This window comes from Nuphar pumila, chromosome 5 (genome assembly GCF_984573655.1).
Source record: "Nuphar pumila chromosome 5, dmNupPumi1.hap1.1, whole genome shotgun sequence".
Classification (NCBI taxonomy): Eukaryota; Viridiplantae; Streptophyta; class Magnoliopsida; order Nymphaeales; family Nymphaeaceae; genus Nuphar; species Nuphar pumila.
In genome coordinates, this window is record NC_143253.1 from 20728937 (window position 1) to 20755231 (window position 26295).

The window sequence follows — 26295 nt, forward strand, 5'->3', positions numbered from 1 at the left end:
AAGCATATTGAGATTGACCAACATTTCATCAGACAAAAGATAACAGACAAAGAAATTGAACCGGTTTATGTGTCTTTAGAAGACCAAGTTGCTAATATGTTCACAAAAGGTCTCACAAGTCACCATTTCTGGTATCTGAAGAACAAGTTGCACATGGTTCACTCCCATGCACAACTTGAGGGAGGGTATTAGAATATGAACCAGATATGGATCCAATAAAAGATCCATATCCATTCACAAGTTTTGTATTCTAACGCAATTTATATTACTAATACATGAGTCTCATAAGACTGCGATTTCCATAAGTGTGCCTCAAGCTCCCTTCATACTTAGGGAAAATACATGTAATTTGCCAAAGTGATACGTGCAAACAAGTATAACAAGCACAACCATACAACTACATTCATTTGATAACATTCACTATAGGTTTCGCAAAAACCTTATTTTATAAAGAGGCATTCGATAGGACATCAAATTTCAAATATTTTGCGTTCTATGTTGAAGCGAACACATGCATAATTATAAGCATTCCCCTTACCCGTATTGATGGGTTTTCATCTTGTGCACAAACATAACCATATCTTGGACAACGAGCCATAAATCTTTTAACTATGCATACCTCATTTTATTAAAATGGGGCATTTGATAAGGTGTCATTTGCGAGCATTTTTCGTTCTTTACTAAGGTAGCCATACCCACAACGAGGAAAGATCTATATTATTCAAATTGGTGGTTTTTACCTCATCTTTGCGCATACGTAACCATTTTTTTACATAGTTCGCATTGAAGAATGCACACTCGTTGCTCAAGTTGTAAATAGTCAAAAACACTTAACATATGCTTTGGGATATTGGATCCCACGAAGTTGCTTACACGCAGCCCCAAAGACTGCAGTCCAGAGACTTGTCAAACAGCCCACAACGCTCGGCAAAGTGGAAGAAAACCAGAAAGCTCTCTTCTCCTCCTTACTCTTTATTGTATTTTTCAGAGAGCACGTCTTTTTCAGAGAGCACGTCTGTTCATCAATAGTTTTATCATATGATTCCTTTGAACCTAAGTTTAGATCTTGCCTAATGGCTTTTCACTCGTATTCTGAACCTCAATCATATCATGAGGCTAAACACTGGCATGAATGGATTAAGGCTATGAATGACGAGTTGAAAGCATTAGAAAAAGCAAAAAGTTGGGAGATCCAAACATTACCTAAAGGAAGAAAAACTATAGGTTGCCGATGGGTTTACAAGGTAAAAACCAAGTACGACGGAACATTAAAAAGATATAAGGCTAGGTTAATAGACAAGGGATATAGTCAAGAATATGAGATTAACTATGATGAGACATTTGCCCTAATTGCTCGCATGACTACTATTAGAACTCTCATTGCTATAGCATCAATTAGGAAATGACCCATATTTCAAATGGACGTTAAAAATTCCTTTTTAAATAACAACTTAAATGAAGAAGTATACATGGATCCTCCTCTTGGTTTGTCTTTAGCACATGAAAAAACTCTCTGATTAGGTAAGGCCTTGTATGGCCTAACGCAGCAGATGCGCAGAACGTCATCCGTCGTGTCCAACTTTTGTTGAAAATCGCTGTTCTTTGTGTAATTTTCGTCCGAATTAGGCTGAGAACGGCGCATCAAACGTACCCTCAACTTTGTTGCAAATCAAGGGCGAATCAGACGAGTAGTTGCAAAGCGGGTTCGACCCACACCCGACCCAACATAAAGACATCAGTTGGGCTGGGAAACATGTTTCAACTGTTCGGATCAAATATTCTCACCCGATCCGTTTGCAGTAACTTGTGCCCGAGGATTCCCTTGAAAGCCCATCCCCTGACTTAAGAAGAAGGAAAAGAGAAGACCTTCGATTCGCAGTTGCAGTCTCTCCCCCTCCTCCCTTCTTCTTCTTCTTTCCCAACCGCTTGGGCTTGGGTTTCTCCATCCCCTTTCCCTCTCTCGCTCGTCCGTACAGATAGATTTAGTTTTTTTTCCCTGCCACTTCCGGAGTCAGAAGGAGGAGGGATGGACGTGAATCTGAACGCTCCTCACTCGATGGGCACGACGATCATCGGAGTCACCTACGACGGAGGCGTCGTTCTTGGCGCAGACTCGCGAACCAGCACTGGTACCGCTTCTCTCTGTGCATTAATTTTCGATTTTTATGCTTCCATTTCTTTTCCATATTTTTTTTTGTCGTAGTTTCTTGATTTCTAGGGCTTCTCCTTCGATCGAGTTCCCGCAGCTCCGCATCTTCTGTCGGAACCCGATTCGTCGAGTATTAGTCATTTTTATTGAGTTCTATAGAGTGTATATATTCAGACTCGTCTTCACTCGTTTGAGATGCATGAACAATCTGATCAAACAAAAATCTGATTGGTTCTTGCTGTTACTCGGATTACTTCTGATACCTGGATTTTTTCTGGAACTTAGGGTAGGTTTGATTTTCTGGGACGCATATGATTCCAGATCAAATTTGATTTGGAGTTATAGGAATCAGAATCACTTGAGGTTCCTTGTGATTCTGATTCTCATTTAAATGAGAAAGATACCCTCATTTGTGAAGGCAAATGAGAGTCCATTTCTCACCGCTCATTTTATGATGTTTGTTTAGCCAATGCCGATGTGATTCATACTCTCATTTGCGTTAGAGTTCAAATCTCACGAGACTCCGCCAAACATGCCCTTAATCTCATTGTGCTGTTGATAAAATTGACTTGTTACTGCGTATGTTTACAGCTCGTTTTTTAGCTGGTATTTTTTCCCGATTATTAATTTATATGTGTAAATTGCTATGCTAAACAAAACATTCATTGTCTATTTGAGTTTCTGAGTGATGTAACTATGTTCATGGCTCTAGGGATGTATATTGCAAACAGGGCGTCTGACAAGATCACGCAGTTGACTGATAACGTCTATGTGTGCCGCTCCGGATCGGTAATTTTTATATATTTTTTGGGTGCTTTTGTATATCCACTGTTTAGGCATGAGTAGCTCAGATCTCATTGTTCTACTGTTATGAATTGGTGATCAGATCAAGTAGTTCTGTTACTTTTTCTCTTAACCATAAAAAAAACTTACGTGCATATGCATACTGATCAGAATACTTGGTTGAGTACTTTGAAAACTTTGGCTGGTTATTTTTTCAACAAATAATGTTGTGGGTCTGTAAATCGGAAACTAGATTTGAAGTTTATATTTGGCTGAAGCCAAGGTCGATCTCCTTACTGTTTTGAGACAGTTTGAATGTTGGTTCTAAAATTCTCGACAAATTGCCCATCTATGTAATGACAAATTTTGCTTCTTTCTTGAAAAAGTCAATTATAGGGGTCCATAATGGGAGTAAAATATGGATTTTTCAAATGTGTAGCTACTTTTAATAAACCAGGTTCAGCTCAAAGCTAGAAAGAAACAGAAAAAGCTTGTGATGGTACTAGCACAAGAGTTCCTCCAAAAATCGGTCAATAACGAAATTATCATGATCATCTTTTAAATAATTTTATTACTTCTACTAGTACTAACAAACTAACTGTAAGCTAGCAATGGTGGTGTTGGCAGTAGTACAACATATCCCTGCCGAGCGAAAAATAGAGAAGCTTGTTCAAATTCAATCAACCGTAGCAGGAGAGTAGACATAGCACCATTCATCAGTGAGACTTCATTTCCAATGGTCGTTATAAGATGACAGATAAAGCAGCATTCTGAGCTTATAACAAGCATGAAGTAAGACAACTGAATTTGAGTTTCATAAAAAGAGAAAAGCCGACAACATAGAAAAAAGTCCATTCATTGGTCTGTGATTTTTTATTATCTCTAGACAATTCGATTGAAGAAGCATCTCACAAGCAACTATGATGTTATTCCTGGGATAAGCTTTTTGTTAATGTGCCTATCTAGTTAAGTGGAGTGATCAATTGGCCAAGCTCACACTTTGCATCATATTGGTGGGAATATTTTGTTAGTGTGTAACACTTCCACTGGCTCATATGTAGAGCATGTTATCATTTGTAGTTGTGGAAGCATTTTTTTGTTTCTTTTTTAAAAGAGAAGTAAACTTTTTTGTTACTTTTTAATTTGTCTCTTTTGTATCTAGGGTACTTTCACTAATCTTCTTTCCTTTTAATAAAGTTTATCTTTTCAAAAGTTAGAAAGAATAGAAGAACAAAAGAGAGTAGTTACGTATTGTGATTCATCAATCTCAAGGCATTCAAGTGGATGCAATTATGAGGCTGTTTTTGATGCTAGGCAGTTGTTTTTAATTTCATTTGCTAGATTTCTATATTGGGTGTCTGTTAGCCTGTTATGTAGTTTGTCTATTACTCAACCTTTGAGATTCTTCTGAGGGAAGGTTGAGTCATTGGATATTTGCCTGGCCTAAATGAGTTTATGTAAGCTTTGTTGTTTTTAGTTTAATTTAGTTGTCCACAAGAAACAACCATTATAGATTTTAATGAAAGTTGCACATGGCTGAGTTTAAGCCATGCTTGAGCCTGATGAGCTCGGCTCGTTTAAAATGTGGAAGACCCAAGCTCGACTAGAGCTTGAGCCAAGCTTGAATGGCTTTGTTCAAACTCAGTTCCTATGATAGTTACTAAAGTAAAAAGAAGAAAGAAACTAAGACATATTGCTTTGAAGGGGTGGGATTCAGACCTGCCACCTCTTGCATGGGAGGTAAATGCCTACACATTAAGGCTGGACTTATCTTTTTTTGACATGTATGCAAACTAAGTCCCCTTTATACATGTATGCCCTGCTTAGTCAAGCTCAACAAGCTTAATCGATCTCACTTGCTCGATCAAGCCCATGTTGTTTAAATGGTCAAGCCTGGGCATGGTGCCTGGTCTCGGCTCAGTTACTTCGTTGCGTGAGCTTGGCTGAACTTAAATGCGCGGATCTTAAACCTTAGCCGTTCCATTGTGCACCCCTAATGAAAGCATGCACATTGTGCAATTTGTTTTGTCATAGAATCATTGCTTTGCCATATGGGCTTCAGAATTATTCTGAAGGGCATGCATAATGCTAATAAATGCAGTCAAGGACAAATAATTTCTGGTGGAAGAGGAAATTTTTATTGAACAGACCAGTTGGAAGATCATCACGATCATACTATCCTACATTAGAGATCGTCTGGAAGGATCTCTCCCATGAGCCATCCAGGAATCTCTTTATGCCATGGCAGGCCTTAGAAACACAATACAAAATCATTATGATCCTCATGAAGGGCAGGAAACTGTTATTTGAATGAAGAATTATTGTCACGTTGGTGTGGTTCTACTTAAGACTTCTAATTCGGTTCATAGATATTTTCTCGGTTCATAGTAGCGTTGACCATCTGTTTGTCTGCAGAGAATCTTGACTTGGCATAGAGTGGATGGCATAAGAACACATGCCGTTTTTTATTGGGCCAAATAAAATGAACTTGAGTGCTTGGGCTAGTATGGTTGCAACAAGCTTGCCAATGTTGCCACCCTTTATTACATGCACAAGCATATGAAAGAGTGAGCAGTTACTCTTGTGTATGCTAAGAGGTAACTAATGTAGTGTAACTAGGTTTTTATGTGGATCGTTAGTCACCTGGCTCCTGGATATTCAGTTTTAAGTTGATCACAGATGCATGCTATAGCTGGTTTTCCAGTGATAATCGGGACGGTATCAAAATGGAAATTATAATCCTAAACAAGGTTCATGCCCATTCAATTGAATGAAGGATTCTTATATAGATTAATTTAGGGCTCTGTTTGGGAGCCAGATATGGGATTTAGTGAGGGTGTAATTAATATCACCTACCCCCATAGGTGTTTGGAAACACTGTTTTGAGAGATGAGAATGGTGTTGTGAGTGGAGATGGGCCATTTTCAACTACATCCTGACAAGGATGTTGTTGACAACTCCAGCCTCATCTCCCATTTTCATCTCCACCTCTCCTCTCCAAGACCGGCTCCCAAACAGAGCCTAAAACTGTAAACGAAGTTAACCATCATTGTCAACTTTAAACCAAGTTAGATGGGTGAATCTAAAGTTCACCAAAATGGATAATCTTTTGCTCAACCACCTCTCTCTAATTAAATAAATACATACATACATACACACATGGGTGGCCACACAGATGTGCACACTGTTGGATATGCAATCTGATTGAAAGCTTTCTTTTCCCATTAATCTGCATTGTATTGATATTTACAACTTGAATTATTTTATCGTTTATTTATTTTTCTATTCTCCTGTTCTTTCCTTGCAGGCTGCTGATTCACAGATTGTTTCTGATTATGTTCGATATTTTCTTGATCAACACACGTAAGAAGATTGCTGTTGTGTCTGTCTCTTGTTATGCTTCTCTTGATGTTTTTAACTTAAGGATTGAACACCATGTTAAAGTGTTTATATGCAGTAATCAATTGCTATATGTATGGGTTTTGGATAGTTATGGTTGGCTACCTACTTCATCTTTTCATATATTGTTTGACTTGGAAATAAATGACCATAATGATTCTGATTACAGAATACAACTTGGACAGCCTGCTACTGTGAAAGTTGCTGCTAATCTGATACGGCTTTTGTCTTACCAAAACAAAGTAAGTTATCTTTGATAGCTTTAACACAAGTTTTCCAATCTTTTCTTTTGATCAATATCTGAATTATATACCATTGTGTGTGTGTGTTGTAAAGAAAGCCCAAATATAAGAACAATCACAATGCTCTTAAGAGCACACAACGTAGGGCACAAGTACAAAGCCACAAAGGCAATACACAAGCCTCTAGTGGGCAAATACCAGGCCACAAGGGAACACTTCACAATAGCTCACAAAAGTCTACAAGCCAACACTAAAAAAAATTTATTCACTTAGAAAATGCTTAAGAGAAATGTATCTTCAATATGGGAGAGATCCCATTTATGTACAACAAAGGAGAGGCAATAGGGTTAGTCCAACATTAGGGGTACACACATTTTTTATTTAAAAAAAATTAAAGTGTAGTGAAGACGGTAGGTTTCAAACTACCCACCTTCCTGGAAAAGGGTTAACACCTTACCCCAGTTTAAGCAAAGCCTTCTGATATGTTTACTTTGCAAACATAAATTATTCATATACCATATTCGGTGCATTATATAACTACACAAACCGAGCTTAATCAGGCTAATTGAGCTCAATCGAGCTTGCTTTCCTGATCAAGCTCGACTCATTTATGTGTATTGAGCTTGTGCCTGTGCTTAAGCTAAACTTTTTATCTACTTGAATGAGTTCGAGTTCAAGCTAGCTCGGCTCGTTGTGCACCCCTATCCAATGACCTAAAAAATAAAAAAGACAAAAAAATATAAAAATACAGATCTGCCCCTAATGGGTAGGGCCTATTACACATTGTAAAAAGAAAAAATCTAGAGGGCATGACCTACAACAACAAGAACAACAACAACGCCTTCATCCCAAACAATTGGGGTCGGCGATATGAACCAAAAAGAAAATCATTTTGGGCTAGAGGGCATGACCTATTATATGAATATTATAATAACCTATTACTTGAATATTACACTAAATAAAACTACATATATATGTATATTAATACATATACACATCATGTATATATATTAGTATTAAAAATATACATATAAACCATATAACTTTATATATATATATATATATATATATATATATATATATATATATATATAGAGAGAGAGAGAGAGAGAGAGAGAGAGAGAGAGAGAGAGAGAGAGAGAGAGAGAGAGAGAGAGAGAGAGAGAGAGAGAGAGAGAGAGACCTCCCTCGAACTGACTGTGAAATAACTGGAAGTTTGCTAAGGAGGAAAATGAGGCGCTGGCAAAGCCTTGCTGAAGTCCACAATTTGGTATTCAGATGTCATATAAGGAAGTTTAGTAGTGCCCCTGAGAAACTCTTTCAACAATCCATCTCTATGTGTTTCGTTCGCCTACATGAACTGGAGCCTGACCATACCAGGTAAAATCATATTTTTACATTGAAAATTTGTGGGTCTTAATCGAAACTCGGGTTGGGTTCGGGTTTGGTATAAAATTTCACAAACTATACCTAGGTCCATGTATTAATCAGACTTTCGGGTTTGAACCCGAGTCTTAATCAAGTTTTCTTTTTTATCACCATACTCGGACCCTATGTGGTTTTGTTCTGGTCGCGTTTGGGTAAACTCGACTTGTTGACACCCCTAATCATCGGCGTGGGTCCCCACACATCTGAGTGTTCCAACTTAAATGACGTCTTAGAAACAATGGTACTATTGGGAAAAGGAAGTTTGTGCATTTTTCCAAGAATGCAATCATTGCTAATAAACTTTCTTTCGTTACAAATTTTTTTCAAGAAAGGAAAAAGATATAATTTTGAAGTACTTGGATGTCCAAGTCTTTTGTGCCAAGTAACAATATCTTTGTCTTGAACATAATTATAAAATGATTTAGAAGGGATAGTCAAAAAGTCCATGTAGTAGAGATATCCTCTCCTATGTTCTTGCCGAACTGACAGGAGATCCTGCACAGAGTAACTTTTAGATGAGAAGAAGCCTTTACATCTATGGTTGGAAATTTGTGAAACTAAAAGCAAATTTAAATTTAATTTTAGAATAACTCTAATTTTGTGAACGGAGAATTATTTAGAATTGTTCAAAACTTTTTCCAAATTTTCAATTATTTTGATTTTCAAAGAAGTCCCATCGGCGGTTGAAACAAAAGAGGCATGAGGGTTGGTGCACTGATCAAATAATAAAGATGCATTAATTGTCTTGTAAAAATAATATCCCCAGTCAAGTATCCAAGAAGACATTACAAGGAGTCAAATTCGAAACCGTGGCATCGGATGTGGATGGGGTAGAGGTGTTAGCCTTCAAAAAATGTTGGAGAGCTTCCGCCAATTGAGCGATGGATAAATCCTCGAAATCATTTCTTTTCTTTGAATCATCACTCACTTTAGTTGATTTCTCTCCAATGGAGGCCACTTTCTGTTTGAGCTTATTACAATTGGGTTTGATGTCCCGACTCACTACAAAAGTGTCATAATTTTTCTCGTTCCTCTATTGTTTTCCTCCCAAAGTGAAGAGGCTTTTAGGTCTTCATATTGTTTTTCGGTTTTGACACAACATCTACCTCATCTCTATCCTTAGTCATGCCAAGGTGAGTGTTTTCTTGGCATATTTTCGCAAGAGCTTCATTTAAAGGAGGATGAAATGTTCTATGAAGCAATGAGCCTCAAACTTGTTTAAATTCCGGGCGAAGCCCATGCAGAAATTGAAAAAGTGTTCATTTTCAACTTGTCTTTGTCTTAGCTTAATGACAACTCCTTTCCATTGAGGTTCAAGTAAAGCAAATTCATCCCATAATGGGGACAAAACACTATACTAGTCGCTCACACTCATATCTCCTTGCTTTGTAGATCTAACTTTTTATTGCAAAAAATATTGTCTAGCAAGGTATTTTTGAGTGTACGTGTGCCCTTTATGAAGTTCCACACTTCATTAGCCTTCTTGAGTTTTGCAAGATTGGCGTCTTTAACTCTCTACATTGTTCATAAATCACGCCAAAATCTTGGCGTGTTCGCTTTCCCAATCCTCCGTCTTGGCTTAATAATCTTGAATAGATTTTTCTATTTCTTCTCCAACAAGAGCCTTTTCTTGATCTCCCTCCTTCATGAGCTTGAGTTGTGGCTCGAAAATCATGCCACACATAACCACACCGTTTCTTTCCTTTGAGGTGGTTCTCCATAGATGTCGCCCACATCAAATAGTTTGATCTATTTAATTTGAACGAGAGTTTAATTTTTGCATCTTGCTCGGCCATAATGAAGAGAAAGAGAAAGAGAAAGAGAAAGAAAAAGAAAGTAAAACGAAGAATGTGGAAGGAGAGACACCAACAAACACTCAATCACTACGACCCACGATCACCACTAGAATGAAGGTGGGAGGAAGGATGATGTTGATGAGAACTTGACCACCACCAACCATGATCTTCTTCCGATCATTGAACCACAGGTCCGAGAGTCGAGAGCCTATAGGCTTTGATACCATGTAATGAAAGCCCAAATGCAAGAACAATCACAATGCTCCTAAGCGCAAACAATGTAGGGCACAAGCACAAAGTCACAAAGGCAATACACAAGCCTCTAATGGGCAAATACAAGCCACAAGAGCACACTTTGCAATAGCTCACAATAGTCTACAAGAGTACTAAAAAATAAAAATAATATTTTATTCACTTAGAAAATGCTTAAGAGAAGCACATCTTCAATATGGGAGAGATCCCATTCATATACAACAAAGGAGAGGCAATATGGCTAGTCCAATGGCTATAAAAATAAAAAAATAAAAAAGACATAAAAATAAAAAATACAAAACTACCCCTGAAGGGCAGGGCCTATTACACACTGTAAAATGACAAAAATGCCCCTAGAGGGCATGACCTATTACACGAATATTACAGTAAATAATATATATATATATATCCTATTGTCTAATTATATTTTGTTTTTTGTTTTTTCCTTCAACTTATCAGTTGTAGTTGTTGAATGGGTACATCTAAGTTGAATGGGTACATCTAACCCACCTGAGTAAATAAAACTGGGATTCAGGCCAACTTTCATGTTAGATCACTTAGACCCTATGTCACACGGACTCGGCTAGGGAGGTGCCGCACCCGAGTCGACACGCCCCGACACCGGTGTGGACCCGGACTCGGTCAACGAGTCGAGGCCGAGTCCGTCCACATTTTGGACTCGGTCAACTTTGACCGAGGCCAAAAATGTCCATTTTTAAGACAAAAAACAAAAAAAATTCATTTTATATATATCTTTTTTTTTAATATATAACCAGACTGTGCAATGCAGTTGCACAGTCCCAGACTGTGCAACTGCAACTGCACAGTCACTGCACACAGTCTGTGTGACTGTGCACAATCACAGACTGCATTGCACAGACTGAGTCTGTGCAACTATTAACGTATAAAGTTTAAACATTTGAATAATTGAATGTCAAAACTGAACAGATGTGAATGCTATAGTAAAGGGGCCATTTCAAAAATTGGACCAGTACAGATTATGGACCATTTCACAAGGTCATAGTTTAAAGCTTTTTTCCTTTAACCATGGCCCATAGATGTGTTTACCTTAATTTTAATTGTTTACTAGAATTATCGTTATATATATATATATATATATATATATATATATATATATATATATATATATATATATATATATATAGCCGAGTCCCCGTGTCCAAAATTTTTGAAATTGCGCCGCACCTGCACCCGCACCCATGTGACATAGCTTAGACCTAATGTTGAAAACTTGTAGCACTAGAATGTATTTGGTCCTGGTTCCATCCTAGGATCTTTCTATCAAATTTGAACCCCTAAACAGCCAATTCTTTTCCAATGACTCAGGATTATTTGAAGAGTCTAACAAGCCTCGGGAAAAAATATGTATGCTAGATATATGATCTATTTGATCTTCTACTGCTTTTCACTTTATAGATAAGATCATGGCCTGGTATTTGAAAACAATATCTGTTCCGAGCTAGTTATTCGTCATCCATAGGTTCTACCCTCGTTGTTGGTATTTGGGTGGATCCTTGTTTGACCTGTTTATGAAGTGCTGTTGTGTTCTTAGTAATATCTCTTTCTAAATATGAAACTGGTCAGGCTAGCAAGTTCACTAGAATATTGAAGCTCAAACTGAGTTTTGGATATAGTTATAGATATGTCTGCTTACCGAGTGAGCCTGGATAAGGAGTGCTTTACTGACTTCTCAGACAGCGAGTGAGGAATATTCATTTTGTAATTGTGATATAGCCTTCTATGCTTTTGTTACTTGCACTATTCACATCTTTTGTCTTTTGACTCCAATTTGTACCTCTAATTTTGTCATTTGGTAGAACATGCTGCAAACTGGCTTGATTGTTGGTGGGTGGGATAAACATGAAGGGGGACAAATATATTCTGTGCCCTTGGGAGGGACTATCATACAACAACCTTTTGCTATTGGAGGTATGCATTGGCATCATAGCATCGTAGATGATGCCCTTTCTAGCCCTTTATGCATATATTGCTTCATGTCTTTTCATCAGGCTTTTTTCTGTTGAACAGATGCATGTAGTTATAGGCTTGTTTCTTTTTCTGCGGCCAAACAAATAAATCAGGTTTACTGGAAAGGGGTGGTGAGAGCAACCAAATAACAAAGCTACACTTTGCTAATAAATTCATCATTCTCTAACCTGAAACGGTAATAAAAGCATGTCACTATGATGATCACCTTAAAGATATTTGTATCCAGCAGGCTGGATCAAGGCCCTATTCATGACTGATCCAGCCTTAGGCAAGGAAATATTGATTGATGCTTCATACGTGGTACATTGAGTGGGGACTCACCTAACCTCTGGCTGGCCTGGCCTGTTATTGTTAAAATATATAGCTTGCGTATGGATCTGGATCCAGATCCATACGCATGGTATGTTAATATAACACATGCTGTATATTTCTCATTAATGGCATCCTTGTAATATCACTGATATTACAAGGATAGTTGTATAACTGTTTATTTATATATTGATTAGGGCTTGGAGGTCGAGCATATTATTGCCGCCCTAGCCATTGCTCTCTCTCTCTCTGTGTCCTGTAGATGCTATACCAGCCAGATCTCAAAACTTTCATGGTATCAGAGCACAGCGTGAAGAAGATCTGGAATAGCAGGTCGTGAACAGCGTGCGTGAAGAAGATCTGGAATAACAGATCGTGAACAACGTGGGTGAAGAAATTCTGAAATAGCAGATCGTGAACAGCACCCATCTCTCGATCGTGAACAGCAGCAATCAGCACCCATTTCCTGATCGTGAACAGCAGCAATCAGATAATCGAGAACAGCGTGTTCAGCGTGAACAGCGTGTTCATCAGATCGAGAACAGCGTGTTCAGCGTGAACAGCGTGTTCATCCCTTGATTTCCCCTTCTGAAAATAGCAGATAATCGAGAACAGCGTGTTCAGCGTGAACAGCGTGTTCATCAGATCGAGAACAGCGTGTTCAGCGTGAACAGCGTGTTCATCCCTTGATTTCCCCTTCTGAAAGTTGGTACAACGTGTTCATCCCTTGATTTCCCCTTCTGAAAGTTGGTACTTTTATTTTCCTTTCAGCGTGAACAGCGTGTTCATCGACTTTGTTCATCCCAAGTTCCTTCTTTTCTGTTACACTATCGTTTGTGCTGGTTCCAATTTTTTTTTCTCTTGCCTAAACATCACAAACTGCTGTTTCCTTTCCTCTTTGCTGTTTTAGTGTTCTTTGTGCAGCACTTTTGGTCATACAGGTATATGCCCTATTATAGTTTTTACTGATTGATTAAGTGATCTCAAATCTGTTTATTTCTTTTCATTCATCGTGTTTTGCTTATTCATTATTCCACTGATATGGATTATTCTTCATCTTCGTCATCCGGTCCCTCTGCCAATTTCTTGAGTCAGCTCGTTACAGAAAAACTTACTCATTCTAATTTTTTGACCTGGAAAAGGCAAATCCTTCCTTTTATACGGAGTCAGGATCTCGATGAACATTTAGATGGTTTAGTTCCTATACCACCACGGCTTATTTTGCAGGAAACCAATGATGAGAAGGGTGACACAATTACCATTTCCATTAAGAATCCAGAGCATACAGCTTGGAGGAAGCGGGATCAGTCTTTGGTTGCTTACATTACGTCAACACTCTCTCAAGAAGTGTTGGTTACTCTTTCAGATGATTGCACTGCGGCAGATCTGTGGAGTAAGCTGTCTCAGACATACTCTCAGATATCAGAAGCCCGAGTTATGTACTTAAAACATGAATTTCAAAGTTTGAAGAAAGGCTCCATGACAGTCATGGAATACATAGGCCGCTTGAAGAGTATCACTGATCAATTGGCTGTTGTTGGAAGTGCTATTGCAGATAAAGATAAAGTTCAACAACTTCTCAATGGATTGGGTCCTGATTTTGACATGTTTACCACAGCTTTATCATGCCTCCCTCACTTGCCTACTTTTGACGACCTCCAAGCGAAACTTCTTCAGCATGAGATGATTATGAAGCAAAGGGCAGAAGGAAATGAATCAGCTCGTCCTCATTCAGTTTTGGCCATGGACACTTCTGTAGGTTTTGGACGAGGGAATGGAGGTCATCAAGGAGGCAGAGGCCGCGGACGTTTCGGGCAGGGAGGACGTGGTATCTTGCCTACACCTAATATTTCAGGGGTTTTTAATACAGGGAATCAGAGGAGAGTGCCCACTTGTTTCTTATGTAACAAAAGAGGACATGTGAAAGATGATTGTTGGTTCAATCCACAGAATAGAGGAAAAATAAACAAAATTGAGAATAAATCAGCTACTGCTCTGGACACAAAAGTGCCATCCACAGATGTGCAACAACTTTTGTTATCAGCATTGTCACAGATGTCGATCAAGCAAAATGAACAAGGCGAATGGTATGTTGATTCAGGTGCCGCCATGCATGTTACGGGTAATGCGGGTAAGTTATCTCACTTATTCCCTTACTTTGAAAAAGGTAGTATAGTTACGGGAGATGGAACTTATCACTCCATTAGTCATACTGGCAATGCACATATCCCTATGTCAAAGTCCTCACTTCACTTGTCCAATGTCCTTCTTGCTCCTAATATTAAAAAGAACATTGTTTCTGTAGCTAAACTTGTTGACGATATGAATTCTTCCGTCGAATTTACTCCCTCTTCTGTTTATGTTAAGGATCTACGAACGAAGGAGACGTTCGCTAAGGGGGAGCGACAAGGAAACATGTACGTCTTCAAGGAGATTCCTTCAGTGTCTTCGTCTTCAGTCCCAGTCCTCCAGTTGCACTCGTCCAAGCATTCTTCAGTGTCTTCGCCTTCAGAGTCTTTGTTTTTTCCTTCATTGAAAGTTTTTAATTCATCTCATTGTAATAAGCCAGATATTTGGCATAGTCGTTTGGGACATTGTAGTCGAGGTTTCGTTGAAAATCTTGTATCTGATGGTCTCCTTCCAGAGTCTAGTTTATGTTCATTTTTTGATGATAATAATAAATGTTCTTCATGCGAACTCTGCAAAAGTCATGTTCTTCCTTTTCATATTATAAATAAAAGAGCTTCAAAGCCATTTGAGATTATTTGTTCTGATGTTTGGGGACCCGCACCTATTCCCTCTCTTTCTGGCAGTCGTTACTATGTTATCTTTATTGATTCCTATTCCCGTTATACTTGGATATATTTCTTAAAACACAAGCATGAAGTTTTTCAAATATTTCGGAAATTCCATTCGATGGTCAAAACAAAGTTTGCTTGTGATATTGTGCATTTACAATGTGATGGTGGAGGAGAGTATTCATCGAACGAGTTTATTGCCTTTCTTCGGGATAAAGGAATAAGTCGATAGGTTTCTTGCCCTCATACTCCTCAACAAAATGGGGTTGCAGAGAGGAAACATAGGCATATTGTCGAGAGCGCGATGAGCATGCTACATGATAGCAATGTGCCCATTAGTCTCTGGACAGAAGTTTTTCACACATCTGTTCATATCATAAATCGTCTTCCTATGGCACTTTTGGATCGGAAATCTCCCTATTATACTTTATTCGGGCAACATCCCTCTTACGATGAGCTGCGTGTTTTTGGTTGTGTATGTTATGTACATGTTGATTCATCTCTGCGGAATAAGTTTCAGGACAAGGCTGTCAAGTGCAGATTTGTTGGGTATGCAGATGAATACAAAGGTTATCGATGCTATGACCCTACTACAAAACGTATTAGGACCTCCAGAAATGTTGTTTTTGACGAACGAAATTTTCAGGTTAATGACTCTGCAGCGTTGCCATCTCGAGAATTAAAAGTATATGATCCATGGATGAGCGCAAATCTTTTTGCTAATACCGGAGAAACATGTCAGACAAATTGTCCTCCCTTCAGCTTGAGTAGGGAATTGAATGACTCACAGATGCATGTTGAATTATCTCCAATTGAGTCTCCAGCTCAGCCAACCCCAGTAGAACGCTTCTCTGGACAGATATATACTAGACGGGACAAAAATACAGAGCCGAGGAATGTGGAAAGCATCGCCAATGATTCGGCTCAAAGGCCGTCACGCATTAAGCATCCTATTCAACGATGGGTGAGTTATGAGACCTTCTCCCTTGATTTCCAGTTGTTTATGTCTCAGCTCACAAAACAGGATGAACCCACTTGTTTTAATCAAGCTCTTCAATCCCGTCATTGGACTGAAGCTATGAATGAAGAAATGGAAGCTCTTCATGAATGCCAGACTTGGGAAATAGTCCCTCGGCCAGAAGCAAAGAATGTAGTTGGCTCCAAATGGGTTTATAAAACAAAGTATAAGCCTGAAGGAAGTATTGACAGATATAAGGCTCGACTTGTTGCTCGAGGATTCACACAACAATATGGTGAAGACTACGATGAAACTTTTAGTCCGGTAGTCAAAATGGGTACTATTCGTGTCATCATATCCCTAGCAGTCGATCGAGGTTGGAGCCTTAGCCAGATGGATGTTAAAAATGCATTTTTGCATGGAGTTTTAAAGGAAGAAGTGTATATGGAGCAACCTCCTGGTTATGCCGAGAAGGATCCTACTGCCTGGGTGTGCAAACTAAGGAAATCTCTGTATGGGTTGAAACAGGCGTCTCGTTCCTGGTTTGAAAGTTTCTCTATGCAAATTCAGAGTTATGGTTTTAGAAGATGCTCTCTGGATCACTCACTTTTTATTTACCAAAAGGCAGACATTGTTATACTTCTTCTTATATATGTTGATGACATTGTGATCACTGGGAGTTCAGATAATCATGTGCAAGACATGAAGCAGTTTGTAATGAAAACTTTCAAGATGAAAGATTTAGGGGAGTTGAGGTACTTTCTTGGTGTGGAAGTTGACAGACAACAAGACACGTTGACACTCATGCAACACAAGTACACTTTTGACCTTCTGGAAAGAGCCGGCATGACGAATTGCAAACCAGTCAGTACTCCTAGTGTATTACATCAAAGGCTGAGCTCTGAAGATGGTCATTTTTGTGTCAACCCTACAATGTATAGAAGTCTCGTGGGAATGTTACAGTACTTGACCTTTACCAGACCTGATATAGTTTATGCTGTCAATCAGGTATCCCAGTTTATGCATGCTCCAACGGAGGGTCATATGGAAGCTGTGAAGCGCATTCTACGCTATTTAAAAGGAACTATAGGAGATAGACTTGTTTATCGCAAGAACGATAATCTACATAGAGGACATGAACTCATCACTTATACAGACGCAGATTGGGCAGGGGATCCAGATGAGAGACGATCTGTCTCTGGATATTGTGTTTATATTGGACACAATTTAGTATCCTGGAGCAGCAGAAAACAAAAGGCAGTGGCACGATCGAGTACAGAGGCTGAATACAGATCGATGGCTGCAGGCACGGCAGAAGCCACATGGATTAGACACTTATTGAGTGATCTTGGGGAGACAATTATTCAATCCTTTCTTCTATGTGACAATCAAAGCGCAATAAACATTGCATGTAATCCTATCCAGCATAGCAGAACGAAGCACATTGAGATTGATCAACATTTCATACGGCAGAAAGTCGAGATGAAGGAGATAGAACTACATCATGTTCGAACAGAAGATCAAGTGGCAGACTTGTTTACCAAGGGGTTAACAGGACGTCAATTTTGGCTATTGAAGAGCAAGTTGTACATGATCCAAAATCACGTACAACTTGAGGGAGGGTGTTAAAATATATAGCTTGCGTATGGATCTGGATCCAGATCCATACGCATGGTATGTTAATATAACACATGCTGTATATTTCTCATTAATGGCATCCTTGTAATATCACTGATATTACAAGGATAGTTGTATAACTGTTTATTTATATATTGATTAGGGCTTGGAGGTCGAGCATATTATTGCCGCCCCAGCCATTGCTCTCTCTCTCTCTCTCTCTGTGTGTGTGTGTGTCCTGTAGATGCTATACCAGCCAGATCTCAAAACTTTCAGTTATCAACGCCTAGTGTGTCCACAATTAATCCAGTCCTAGGCAAGGAAAGATTGGGCTGGAGATCAATGTGTGGTAGGCACAACCTGTGATGGGCTTGGCATGTTACCAACTTCTAGTTGTGCAGATAAGAGTTACTCTTTTGTCCTATTCTTTTTGGTTTGTTCTAGTAGGCAGTCATGGATACTGCCTTTAAGCTAATTGTCTAGAACAAAAACTGATTGATATTGGTAAAGATCGTATACAAAAGATAGAAGTTCATGTTTGGTTCTGGTTTTAGATGAAAGTGAGGCTTATTGGACATGGAGGCCTTGATGATGACTTCAAGAATTTTAGTTGTTCTAGTTTGGTGAGATTTTGTTGTATTTATTTAGCATATGTGCTCTGGGGATAAATTGTTTGTATTATATATGATTCTTTGAAGTGCCCGAAAAACACTAGCAAGAGCATCAAAGAATCGTCACTTACAAAACAACTAGGATCCGCATAGGGAGAACAATGAGAGTTCGTGTTGCCAGCTTTAGAGAATTTTTTTAAAAGGGCGGCTTTAGAGATTACTTAGGCTGTGAACAACTAGAAATATGTTTGTTTCAATCTTTGGCTGTGAAGTTTTGAGTGAATATTTGAAGCAGTGGAAGCACCAAAGCAATAAAAGCGTGTAAAATTTTTTTGACTCCAGTTCCATCATCAATTATGGGTCAAGTCAGAGTTACCGGAAGCGCCTTGGTGTATGGGGAAGCGCGCTTCCCCGATATGCGCTTCGGAAGTGCGAAACGTCACGCTTCCGAAATGCGTGGGGGAAGCGTCCCCTTTTTTGGGAAGCGCGCTTCCCTTTTATGGGAAGCCCGCTTCCCTCTCGCTTCCCCATTTTTTTTCATTTTTTTTCGCTTCCCCCTCGCTTCCGGTTCACTTCCTAGGTCGCTTCCGAGACGGTTTATAATTTTCTTCTAAGTGGTCCCACGCTTCCCCGCTTCCTACATTTTTGAAAGTGCCTCGCTTCTCGCTCCCGCTTCCTCAACTGGTAACTCTGGTTCAAGTGCAAGAGAAATTCCAGTTATGAGAAGCCTATTCCAGCTTCCACAGGCTTTTCAAGTCTGCCATCAAACCTCAAGGTTCAACCCCGGACAAGCAATGGAAACTACTAAGGTGGAGTATGGTAGGGGCAGAGAAAAGAGCAAATCTTTCATGATTCCATCGTACATGATTGAGTTGTGAAATCTTCTAGACAAGTATCCTCCACCTGAACTAAATTCCTTTTGGTAATGATTCATTTGATGGGGTCGTGGAACACAATGGGAACAAACTAATTTCTTTGCGTGATGGAATGATCTTATTGATAAAATAGATAGATATAATCTTTTAAAAATTTAGCTTCCTTAGTCATTTTCCCCAAGGCTGTAAGTATTGTATCGTTACCCATATCGGTCGGGCCCAAATTAAGACTGTATCGTACCATAAAATATTATAAATTTTTAATAATTTTTTTTCAAAAACCCCAAAAAATAAAAAAATCAGAAAAAATTAGCAAAAATTTTAAAAAAATCATCACACGAAACAATGATGAATTGCACAAATACAACCATAAAATCACATATGATGGGGTCGTGGAACACAATGGGAACAAACTAATTTCTTTGCGTGATGGAATGATCTTATTGATAAAATAGATAGATATAATCTTTTAAAAATTTAGCTTCCTTAGTCATTTTCCCCAAGGCTGTAAGTATTGTATCGTTACCCATATCGGTCGGGCCCAAATTAAGACTGTATCGTACCATAAAATATTATAAATTTTTAATAATTTTTTTTCAAAAACCCCAAAAAATAAAAAAATCAGAAAAAATTAGCAAAAATTTTAAAAAAATCATCACACGAAACAATGATGAATTGCACAAAATACAACCATAAAATCACATATGAAGCATTTATGTCTCTATGAGATGCATAAGACATCATCAAACATCAGCTAATATAGAATCATAGATAATATTGCATGCATATCTCGTAAGAATATTGCAAAATGTTAAATACCTTGCAATTAAGAATATGCCACAAGACATACTTTCATATTAGATAAACAAAAATATTATTATGACAATAGTTTCACTCAATTTTCACTCATTATTTGAGTGCTTCATTGCCATGCTGGATCATCTGATGCTATCTTTGTTGGAGTGTGGCTCTTGATTTCTACTTTGATATAAATATCTAATTTATGCGGATCTAAATCGTGGAAATGCACTACTTTAGCAAACTGCAAAATCCCTCTCACTTGTGCACGGATCGGACCCCAAATCGCTCTCACGAGTCCTAGGGTACGTGGATACTTGTCTAATGGCTTCTACACAAACGGAGTCGATCCCCTAAGAAGTCTTTAAAACCCAAAACAGAAAAAATACGATTTGATCATTTTTAAGAGTGCTGGCCTCGCATCGTACGATACAATATGATACAATACAATATGGGCATGTATCGTACGATACATACAATACAATGTATCATATCGATATTCTAAATAGTAACAATATGTATCATACCGTATTGTACGATACAATACAATACAGTATGTACAACATTGATTTTCTCCATTGCAATGACATTAGTAGAAATAAAAACAGAACATATATAGTGCAAGTTTAGTGAGGAAGTCAGTGAAGATAATGTCATAAAAAATACACGATCTTACAATGCAACAATGTCAAAAGTTTTTTTTATTTAGGATATATGATACAACTAAATGGTAGATTGGAGGAAGATATCACTAGAAGGATTTGTGCTGGCTGGATGAAGTGGTGTCAAATATGTTATAGGTGTGGGTGCTGGTGCAGGTGCAAAGGGTTCAAGATGGCAATCTCAGAAAACTTGGGTGCGGGAGTACATAAACGTACACCTTATAACTAACTAACTAACTAAATATAAATATGACTATATAAATATAAATAAATAATATATATATATATATATATATATATATATATATATTTATAAATATACGTATATATATATGTATGTATGTAGTGTGTGTGCATGTATATTTTATAGAATTCATTTACAGGAATATAATTATCAGTTTCTTTAGGTTTTAAATTTTTTTTAAAACTTGGACAATTTTTTACTTGGTCAAAGTTGTCCAAGTCCTCTTGAGCATAAATGGCAACAGCAGTGCTTGGTTAGTTGAAGGATGGTTCGAGATCTTCATGAGCTGCTTTGTTCATGGATCTCTTGAAGCTCAGGACATTGTGCCTCTCATTAGGAGGTTTTGTCATCTCGCAAGGGTGTCCAATTTGCTTCTTTGGCTGACTTCCAGCAATGATCAGCATGGACTTCAACATGGTATCAGAGTGGGGAGAGTGCAGGGGGTGGTAACAAGTCCTGTAATCATTGTGGCAACATATATTTGGGTGTGTAAGGACTCGAAGCATGGAAAAGTGTGGACATTTGGTCTCCAGGAATAAGGTAACTACCCATGGAAATAGGTGGTTTGGGCATTAGAAGTTTTGATGAATAAGACCCTCCATGCATAGTCGTGGTTGAGGCTTAGCACTCATGATGGTATGTGGAAGAGGCTGCTGAAGGCTAAATATGGCTTCTCAAGTGAGGTGACATTTGGAGATGTGAGCAGAATAATAGTCGGAGGAAGGCCTCAGCCATTTGGAAATGCTTAGTCTCTGTTTTGGAGGATTTTAGGAAGCATGTCTAGATTCAATGAGGGATGGCCATTCTATCTGATTTTTCGCATGATACGTAGTTGGATGAGGTGCCCTTATGTGCACTAGGGGCAATCCCTCTATTGCATTGCTAGAGCTCAAGACTGCTCAGTTGCTCAATGTATGTCACCTGAAGGAGAGTGGATTCTCCTTCTCCATAGAGGATCAAAGATACAGGATTTGATGGGTGGAGCTCATGTCTGCATTGCTGATGAGAGGTTGAAAAGGGATGATGGTGATGCGATTTCCTGGATTCAACTATAGATCGTGTATACTCGGTTGCTTCCTTTTACATGGCTGGGTTCTAGCCGGGTATAGCCTCCTTGTGAAACAAAGGTTTTGAAGTTGGGATCCTTCACCTACGGCCAGGATCTTTGCTTGGATTCTCCTCTCTGGGCACATCAACAACTTGGACCATCTAAAGAGATGTGGGCTTCAGCTTGCCAATATGTATACTTTATGTGGTTGTGCCAAGAAGTCCGTTTCGCATGTATTTTGGTGCTGTTCTTTTTTCCCACTGAATTTGGCGACTTTCTTGGCCCTTACTTCCACTGACAGTCTGCCTAGCGCTGTGTCACATGGACAATGTAATGAAATATGCGGAAATTCAAATAGGAAATGCACAAGCACAATTATAAGTCCACCAAGGGACAGTACAAAGACACTAAGACACTAGACAAGCACAAAGTGCATACAAAAGACTTCAAAGAGTCAAAAACTTAAACACAATCACATAAAAAATATTAACTTTATTTACAAGAGGGGGAATACCCCTATTTTACACAACATAAGCAAGATAAAGCCATTGGGACATCCTCAACGGCTAGAAATAGAGCCGTTGGGGAGGTCCCAACGACTCTATGGGCCTTTTACTTCAATGCCCTCAACCCTAAACTTAATTACTAAGTTACAAAAAAATAAAAAGTAAAATACAAAACACTATTGTGCCCTCAACGGGCACAGCCTATTTACAATACAGTGAAAAGACAAAAATACCCCTAATGGTTATTACCTATTACACCATTATAAAATATATACACACATATATGTATATATGTAAAAATGAGAAACAAATATATATGTATGAGAATACATATATATATATATATACATACATGTACAACTTAACATATACTCCATTTTGAGTCTTGTTCCGTATCCTCTTATATACAATTCAGGTTAGAAACTTCATAAAAATGGCCGTATCCTCATATCCTCTGACATAGGTCTAGGGCCCTAGAGTCTTGCATACACGACCTTATTATGGGACCTTCATCGAACAGTAAAGCTCATAAACGGTGTAAGATCTGGAAGTGGTGTCTGTTTTCAGCCTGGCAGACAATTTGGCTGGATCATGATTAATTATTCCAAGGCTTCTCTGTAGTCCTTTGGTTGTTCTCATAAAGATCAATCTGGTGTATATAGTGCGAAATCTAAATGGATGGATGTATATAGTAAAAATATAAATGCGGGAATGTGGAATTTTCTTTGATTGCCGAAACTAGATTAGGCTCATATGATACCTGCTTTTGTTTGGTGAGTACTCATCAGCTTGTTTTTTTGCTTAACAATATTTTCTTTCTTCTCATAAAAAAAAGAGATGGATGGACGGTGTTACAGAAAAGGATAAATTAAAAATAACAATATCAGAAAATGTTTGGAAGTATTTCCAATAAAAGAAAAAAATTAGAGAATGTCATTGAAGATGGTTTGGATGTTGTACGAAGACCCATCACAAAACCTATAAGAAAGGTTGGCATGATGCAAGTGATAGGAATTAGAAAAAGAGGAAGTTCATTGAAGATTTCGAAGGGAGGCTGTGAGAGGTGATATGAAGGACTGGAAGGTACGCAAAATACGGCTCTAGATAGGGAGTGGAGAAGTAGGACTTGTTAAGGCGACCTCATGTAGTTGGGATAAGACTTGATGGTGATGATGACATTTCCTCCTTGCATGTTTGCTTAGTTTTTTATATTGGTTAATCTGATAAAGTAGGAATATTAATTATATCAATGCTTATTTCAAATATTTGGGATCCATCATTCAAAAGTATGGAGAAATTGATGGAGATGTAAATCATAGGATAAAGGTTGGGTGGATGAAATGGAAAAGTGCAACTAGAGTGCTGTGCGATCGTAGAATGCCATTGCGGTTGAAGGGAAAGTTTTATAGGACGACTATTAGACCCGCTTTACTATATGGTACGGAATGTTGGGCTGCCAAGAGACATCATATTCAAAAAATGAGTGTAGCTGAGATGCGGATGCTTAGATGGATGTGTGGAAATACAATAAAAGATAAGATTCGGAACGAGGAGATACGTAAGAAGGTAGATGTTGCACCCATTGAAAATAAGATGCGAGAGAATCGTTTACGGTGGTTTGGACATATTCGGCGAAGGCCTAATGATGCTCCAGTTAGAAGGTTGGAGAAATGGGAAAATATATTAGTTAAAAGAGGTCGGGGTAGGCCTAGGAAGACTTGGATGGAGATGATAGGAAAGGATATGAATGCTTTGAACCTCACCGAGGACATGGCATTGGATAGAAATGATTGGAGGAAAAGGATTCATGTGGAAGACCCAAAATGAATTTCTTTTTTTGGTTCATATCGCTGACCCCAATTGTTTTGGGATGAAGGCGTAGTTGTTGTTGTTGTTTGTTGTATTAATTATATCAATGCATAATTTTACATGCCATGTAGTTACTGGTTGAAATAAATTCAGTGGCTCTTCCTTGAAGACATCTACTGATGAGACATAACATTTTGTACTTTGTTTATGGTGAACATCAATTGGTCTTGCAGGATCTGGCTCAAGTTACCTGTATGGCTTCTTTGACCAGGCCTGGAAGGAAGGGATGACTAGGGATGAAGCTGAGGTATGCATAATCTTAATGCTATCGAGTTATTTGATTGTGCCTTCTGCTGGGTGTTTTAAAAACTTTGGACTACATTCATTCTGTGGAACTTGCATATTGATTTGTATTAAAGTTACTACTTAAATATTGTACGGAACTTGAGATAAAGACTGGTGGTTGTAATATAAGTTTCCTGCTACATTCAACTACTATTAAATTTTTTCAGAGGTTTCCTATGACGAAAGACTGAGTATCCAAAGACTTGTTTGAAGATATCATAGGCTGCATTCGTTTCTTATTGAATTTGTTGGGAGGTGCAATACTTTTGATCTGGTTATCTTGTTATGCTTGAAAATTTTGTCCATAGTGTAAAAGTTGTCGATCTGGCCGGTAAAAATTGAGAAATTTAGTTTGCAGAAGGGCACTTTGCCCTTTATTTTGGACAAGAATGATCCACTGTGTGGAGTCCAAAATGAAAGATCTTGAATAATGCGGTATCAGAGTGGATTATCCTTTCCTTTCCTCTCCCCTCTCCCTCTAGCCCACCTTTCTTGTGCAATTGATTGGTTTAAACTAGTGGACAAGGTGGTATTGACCCAATTAAAAGAAATGGCCTTATGTTGTGCAAATACTCCTGAGCATTTGTTTTTTTCCCTTAGGTTGTGCTCTTATTGCCCGTGTGTCTATGAACTTTCGACATGAATGACACAAAAGTCTTGTCATGTGTCAATTGCTCTGTTTAATCCTATAGCGATCCACAAATATTTCGTTGACTAGAATCAGAAGTATTGCTTTAACAGCCTGGAACAAACCTGTGCTACTTGTGAAATTAAAGTGCGAGCCATTTCTTTTTAAGAATAACCAACCAGTTTTGTTTAACGTCTGATTTGATCATCATTATAATTTACTATTACTAGGCATCTGTTGTTCAAAATTGCCTACCATCATACTTTTTGACATTATTTACTGAATTGCAGAGTTTAGTGGTGAAGGCCGTATCTCTTGCCATTGCTCGAGATGGAGCTAGTGGGGGAGTTGTGCGCACAGTCATTGTGAGTTTTCTCTCCCCATCATTTCTGGTATTAATACATTGTGCAAGGCTGGAATTCCGAGCACCATTCCTCAATTACCGCAATTGTTAGTTTTGTTTCCTACACCAAACTTCCAAACTACAAAAGCTACTGCTGCCAATTCCTTCTAATTACTTGGGGAAACACTCAGTTGTACCCGTGGATTTTAAATGACCTGCGTCTGTTTGATAATTTAGAATGGCCAAATCTGGTCGCTTCCTGTTATTTAATGTGAGGGTCACATAATTTATGACAATTCACTTCAGACGGCATTATTTTATATCGGTTTGTGCATTTCTAGCTATCACAACTTTTTCTTTGTTTTTCTTGTGTTAGATAAACTCAGAGGGCGTCGAAAGGAAATTTTATCCAGGAGACACCCTTCCCCTGTGGCACGAAGAGCTTGAACCGACCAATTCTCTGCTGGATTTGCTTCAACCTTCTGGCCCTGAGCCCATGACCTCTTGAGTTACTGGCTGTGCTTCCACGGCTTTTCATGCTTAAAAAAAATCATTCTGTTTTTTTTAGTCTATTTTTCTGGCTTAGGGCGCAGCATCCTACATTGTTATAAGACCTTGATGAACGCTTTATTTTTCTTCTTGAAAACATATGAAAAATTATCAAGCACTGAGTGTTACATGTGAC

General features: G+C 38.4%; 1 protein-coding gene across 1 annotated transcript; it reads left to right on the forward strand.

The window, feature by feature from the left end:
* Positions 1–1858: 1858 nt before the first annotated feature.
* On the forward strand, positions 1859–26295 carry LOC149837051 (proteasome subunit beta type-6-like). Its single transcript, XM_090005788.1, has 8 exons — positions 1859–2129; positions 2862–2938; positions 6240–6295; positions 6501–6573; positions 11888–11999; positions 24528–24601; positions 25558–25632; positions 25987–26295. The coding sequence occupies exons 1-8, from the start codon at positions 2027–2029 to the stop codon at positions 26116–26118; spliced, it is 702 nt and encodes a 233-aa protein (XP_089861914.1). The 5' UTR covers positions 1859–2026; the 3' UTR covers positions 26119–26295.